Genomic DNA, 5,870 nt, shown 5'->3' on the forward strand with positions numbered 1-5,870 from the left:
ACACACACACACACACAAAGGGAGCTTTTCCAGAAGGAGATTGGTTCCACTTTATCTGCATATTGAGCCTGTGTTCGGCGTGCTCCTAACTGATAAAATTCTGCTAGTGTGCCAGGCCACTGCCAAACGCCAGAGCAATGACCTTCTTGGTGGAACAAATTCCTTTTGCAAGATGGAAAAAAAAGAATGGAGTGAAAAGAAGAAAGATTAAGACAAAAAAATAAAAAAAAAATGAAAGGGAGGGCAGCTAGCCAGTCAAAAGCGAAGGGAATGGGTCCAGGTTTTATCGCATTTAAAACAAGAAATGGAGATGTTAGCGGACACCCCCGCTACGCGTTACTCTCCCTCCCTCTCTGGGTCCTTCCAGCCCCGTCAGAGTGCCATGCTGGTATACCGGCGTTGCTTCACAGATGATTAGGAATAACAGACAAGCTCTGCCTCCACTTCTCCCTACCTCCTTCTGCCAAGAGTCTACCAGCATGGAAAACACAATCATCATATCATCACTGCACCACACAGGGAGGCACATTGCAAGCGGAGGAGGGGAAAGGGAGATGTATAGAGAAAGTCAGAAACAGAAGAAGAGTAAGAAGAGACAGAAAGAGACAACAAAAGAGCAATGGAAAGACTTGTCCTTCAACCTGTTCTCCCATCATGCTGCCTGACCAGTCCCAGTGCCCATATTTAAGCACACATCCAATACTTTGTTAGCCTTCAGACATCTTAGTGTGTGTGTGTGTGTATGTGGTGTGTGTCTGATCACATTTGCCCAATCTCCTGTACAGCGAGCCGCCAGGTCGCGCCCCGGGCCTGGCTCAGTCTTGCTCTACCTACAAGAAGTGGTGGTTTGCCCACGCTTGTGAAATGTGTGTTGGTCTGCATATGTGCACGTGTGTGTGCGTGTGTGTGTGTTTGCGTGCATGACAAGAAGGATTCACCGGTTGTTCTGTGTTGCTGAGACACTTTATGGTCAACCCTGATTACCCCCACCTACATGCATACTCTTACCATAGCAACCCAGACAACAGCAGTCAGGGTAGCATGATAGAGGTGACTGTTGGGAGCTGTATGCGTGTTGATTGAAGTGCTAGGCCATGATGCCCTGACAGTCTTCCCTCAACCTTCTCTCAACCTCATCACCTCTGTTGCTCTGCTGTGACTCTCATCACAATGGCTGCTGCCTGTGAACCTGCCAGGCTGCCAAGGACACAAAGACGACTAAGACAACCTTTGACATCAGAAGCTGCCACCAAAAGACCAGAGACAAGCAGAGTTGGCAGCTCTGTTAACAGGCCAGGGACTCAGATCTATTCAGCTTGGTTAAAGTAGCAAAAGTCAATAGAGCACAAGTCAATAGTGCATACATACAGATGGATGCTGTGTCAAACAGGTCTGTGTTAGGACAATGTCAGGCATGCCAACAGTTTCAAAAAAGTAGACCTCAATATCTTGGCTCAAACGTTGCTATCTTTTGACCAATGGCAGTCACTGAGAAGAGACATAAAACATCAAGGTAAAAACCTGACATTTGGACATGAAATACAGTATGGGTTTTGAATTGAAGGCTAGATGACATTTCAAGGAGCTGATTCACTGGTAGATGTTAAGGCCACCCACCCACGCAGCTCCATGTGGAACACGGTGTTTTAGTGGCCAAGATGAGATAGCAGTGTTAAAAATGTATTCACTGACATGTGGAGCATGTGTAAGATGACCTATACATTCACCATGATGTCACTGAGGGGCTTTGAAGAGAATGAAATAACAAAGCAGGACCTCCAGAGTGATGATGGAAATGAGTGATGAGATGTGGGTATGAGTGTGTAAGTAAAATAGATGCTTAATCATACACATAAAGTAAAAGCAGGTGCATTTAATACTCATAGCAGATATATTATTTCCTGTTTAGGGCCCGACTTTCTTTTTGTTTCTCTGTGCGTGTGCGTGTGCTTGTGCGTGCATGCCTGCATGTGTGTCACTCTTCAAACAACACTGCAATCATCATCTCTTATCAACGGTCATGTTGAGGATTACAGCTTTCATCCCTAATCCTACATTAAGGACACATTCTCATGATGGCCGTGACATCATCAAGGCCAGTAAACCACAGAGAGGGCACAGGGACAGGAAGCCAAACACCACAGGAGAGGATTAATGAATATAGGAGACAGAGTAGATGATGAAAAAGAAAGAGGGCGCGACAAAGAAGACGAAAATAGAAACAAAATCAAACAGCACAATTCTGCAGCGTGCGTGAGACAGACTCTGTTTCTGTGAGTATTTGTGTTTTAAGATAATCTGCCACTGCTTCAGTTTCTCAGTTTCTCTGACAATGATCCTTCTCAATCAGCCCGACTAAGACCTCCAATCTACCCAACAACATAGTGTTGAATAAAACAACCTAAACTTGATTTTCATAGCTTTGTCCTCCAGAAGAGAAATAATTTAAAGCTACATTTAAAGGACCTGTAGTGGTTGATTAACAAACACTGAATTACTATTATCTATGACTATAAAATCACAAATCAAAACTCATACTTAACCCACTATTTCAACCATTACTTCATTACTAGTGGTGACCCTGGTAGTGCCAGTTTCTCAGTACTCCCTGAATTTTCACCTTTGACTATAGAATAAACACTTGCCTTAGCTAACATTGACATAGTGTCGATTTCCTGCATGTGAAGATCTGTTACATTATGACCTACTACTAGTGTGCCAGTACAGTTTTGAACTGTCTTGAAATTAATCAAGTCAAATTCCTTGAACAGTCATTGTATTTGGAACCTGAAAGCGATTATGCAGTAAGTAGATACTGAGTTATAATGCTATTACTGTTTGTACTGTAAAGTGTGTTTATACACAGTTGTGTTAGATACCTGCAGAGACTCGGGGGCAGTCTGGCAGCATGGGATCCAGTGGTGTGTCCAGGGGCTCTGGACTCGACACCCAGTTACAACAGTGCTGTAGGGAGAGGACAAAAAAGAGGTTGACATTTGAAAACTCTGAGGATAGATTCTCTATGCTGCTTCTACAAAAGACTTCCACATAAGCTAGTTAAGGCATGTGGAGGACCTGTGTATGGAAAATGAATTTATGGCAACCAGCATCCTCACTTTTACTCCCACAAACACAAGGAAATATATGCTCAAAGATGGAAATATAATAAGGGAAAGAATTTGATGTAAAAATGCATGTCTTTCATCTTGATACTTCAAAAGTATTGTTTTTCTTATGTTATGGAAATGTAGCAAGTTTATCTGAAATTGAAAGAGATGGAGAAAGAAAGGGAGATGGGAGCAAAAATAGGGAGGCAAGGGTGACAAAGAGAAGGGGGACAGGTGCGGAGGACAAGGGGAGAGACAGTAAGCGAGACAGAGGTGTGTGTAAGGCTGAGCGAGGTGGGGGGGGGGAGACAGAGAGAGAGACAGGAACAAGCAATTAAAAGCTCTGTGACATGTTGCTCAGACAGCTTGGCGTTTGTTTGTGGTGAAGAGCTGAGGCCTTCTACCATGGTAGATCAGTGGGTGCCCTGGGGGAGGGTGTCTGCCCAGCTTGCTGACCCATAACCCCCTGCAAACACCCCTAGTCCTCTCAAACCCCCTGTGGTTGACAACTCTACTGTCAGAGAGGGGAGAAGACCTCTTTATCTGTTTTTTGCTGTCTTCATCTTCCCGTCTGTGTGGCACTCTCTCTTTCTACCTACTAGGTTATTTCGAAAACATATAACGGTTAAACAATTAATGAACGGCATCAATGCTGTGCTACAAAACATACTTTTTCCATGCTTTCCATTTTTCGTTTTCATTCTCTGGGTCAGCAGATGACAACATATCAAAGTGTGTTTTCCCTTTTGACCGTGCAGTGCGGATTGGTATGCCGAGGCTTGTAAGGTTAGTACAAAAAAACAAGGGAAAAGGGAGAGAGGGACAGAGGGAGGCTGAGAAGGAATGCTTGGAGAAGACGTTCCCCAGATAAGATAAAAGTTCAATAGAAGAAAGAGAAAATGTAAAGAGATTAGAATGTGCAGCTGGCGTCCTTCTGAATCACTGCTTATCTGCCCTTGTTTACTTTCACCCTGGCCTCCTGACAGTCATTACAGTGTTGTGCATGCTTGTGTGTGCGTGTGTGCCTGTGCGTGTGGGTCAGCGATTGCATTGAGGGGGGTCTTCCACAAAGATGTGTGGCGTTGTGAACCCTTCAGACTCAAATACACACACAAACACACATGCTTTTGCAGTTTTGCCCTCAGCGACCCTGACTCCCAAGGCCTTGAAAGAGGAGAGACTGGATAGACAGGGTCACATGAAAATTGTAATCTGCTATCATCCTCCAAGTAACAAAACACACACAGCTCCCAGATAGGTTGATATTTTACAGTATGAATATGTAAAGATATTATATACTTGACGCCTAATTGAACTCCTCTTAGCTGTTGCTATTTGTCTACATAAGTAACTGCAGCTGCAGTATGTCAAAGCAAATCTGTCTGTTACTGCCTGCTTGACACGTACTACATCTTTTGTCCCACAGTGACCTAATATAAGCTTATAAAGAAACATAATAACTCATTGTAAGGGATGATCATGATGAAACATCTGTCCCATGTACACAAATATCAACAAGTAAGTAAATAAAATTCAGTTGGAAAAAGTGTGATCCATTCCTATCCAATCAAAATAAATAAAAATCAACTCAAGTATAAACTGAATCCACCACTTAAATAGTGGAAATGCCATTTCACTCTCTTCCAATATATTTAATTTCTTCAGCCCTGTCAATCAAAAGTTCTAGCAGTGGGAAGGGGTATAGCATAAGAGGAGCCAAAGAGGTTGAAGAAAGATCGGCAGAGAGATGTGGGGGAATGGCGGGGAGGAGGATGGGGGGTTTAGTGTTGAGGGAAGATGACAAGTCATCTTGGTAAACAGTGGCATATTGTGTATTTTTAGATCCTTTGCTTTGCCCTAGATGTGCTCTCCTCTGAGCCTGGGCTTTAGGGCAGAGTGGTGTAGAGCAGCACAGAAGCAGTGGGGCTCCTTGACTGCTACATCAAGTGTCTCATTGTATCTCCTTTAATTCATTCAGTCTGTCTCAAGGAAGATGTCAGCTGGGCTGTGGAGCAGTGGGCTGAAGGCGGCTGGATAGAGGGGAAGGAGGGGAGTCTTTCAAAGGGCCCTCCTCCCTCCCCCTTCACCTCCACCATCACCACCAATGGAGGCAGGGAGGCCGGGGTTTGAATAGATTTGTCAAGGCAACAACGCACATGTGCACACAAACTCTTGCATAAATGCACACACACACAGGGCACACAGTCCCAGTGCTGTGGGAGACCGCAGGCATAACAGCAGTCACATAAAGGCAAGGCCTGCTGGCTGGGATTAGAGAAGGGCGACGTGACAAAAGGATGGCACATCACATCGGCTGCCTCTGACGCATAGCATCATCACTTCAAGCAGCCCATCCGCCGATCAATGGTGCCATTGAACTAAAGGCAGACAGAGAAACAAACATGTAAACAGATTTGACTCTTCCCCCACCTCTGCTGCTCTGTGTATGTGTCACTGTGTGTTTGGATTTATACCCATGCGCACACACAGCAAGACACGTTGTTGCATAGTGCATTTAGTTTCACTTTATCACCAACATTATGCAAAGTTCTAAAGTATTCTTTAAAGTGGTGAGTTAGAGGCTAAGGCTAAGTACTAAAGCTAACCATTAAGCTAACAGTGTGCTCTGAGGGTGGAAATGACAAGCAGGTGTCAGTTCTACCCCTCTACTTTTGAGAGATGCTTTTAAGCCATCTTTGTCATGTGTGTGTGTGTGTATCTCTGTGTGTGTGTGTGTGTGTGTGTGTGTGTGTGATCCACCAC

General features: G+C 44.3%; 1 protein-coding gene across 1 annotated transcript in view; it reads right to left on the reverse strand.

The window, feature by feature from the left end:
• Nucleotides 1-5,870, reverse strand: part of fam172a (family with sequence similarity 172 member A) — a 139,825-nt gene that overhangs the window by 43,064 nt on the left and 90,891 nt on the right. Inside the window, exon 10 of the mRNA XM_035658690.1 lies at nucleotides 2,880-2,964. Coding sequence (XP_035514583.1) covers nucleotides 2,880-2,964 — 85 coding nt within the window. The remainder of the gene's footprint in view (nucleotides 1-2,879; nucleotides 2,965-5,870) is intronic.

Source organism: Morone saxatilis, unplaced genomic scaffold, assembly GCF_004916995.1.
Source record: "Morone saxatilis isolate NCDOM2014 unplaced genomic scaffold, NCSU_SB_2.0 Contig16, whole genome shotgun sequence".
NCBI classification, from domain to species: Eukaryota; Metazoa; Chordata; class Actinopteri; family Moronidae; genus Morone; species Morone saxatilis.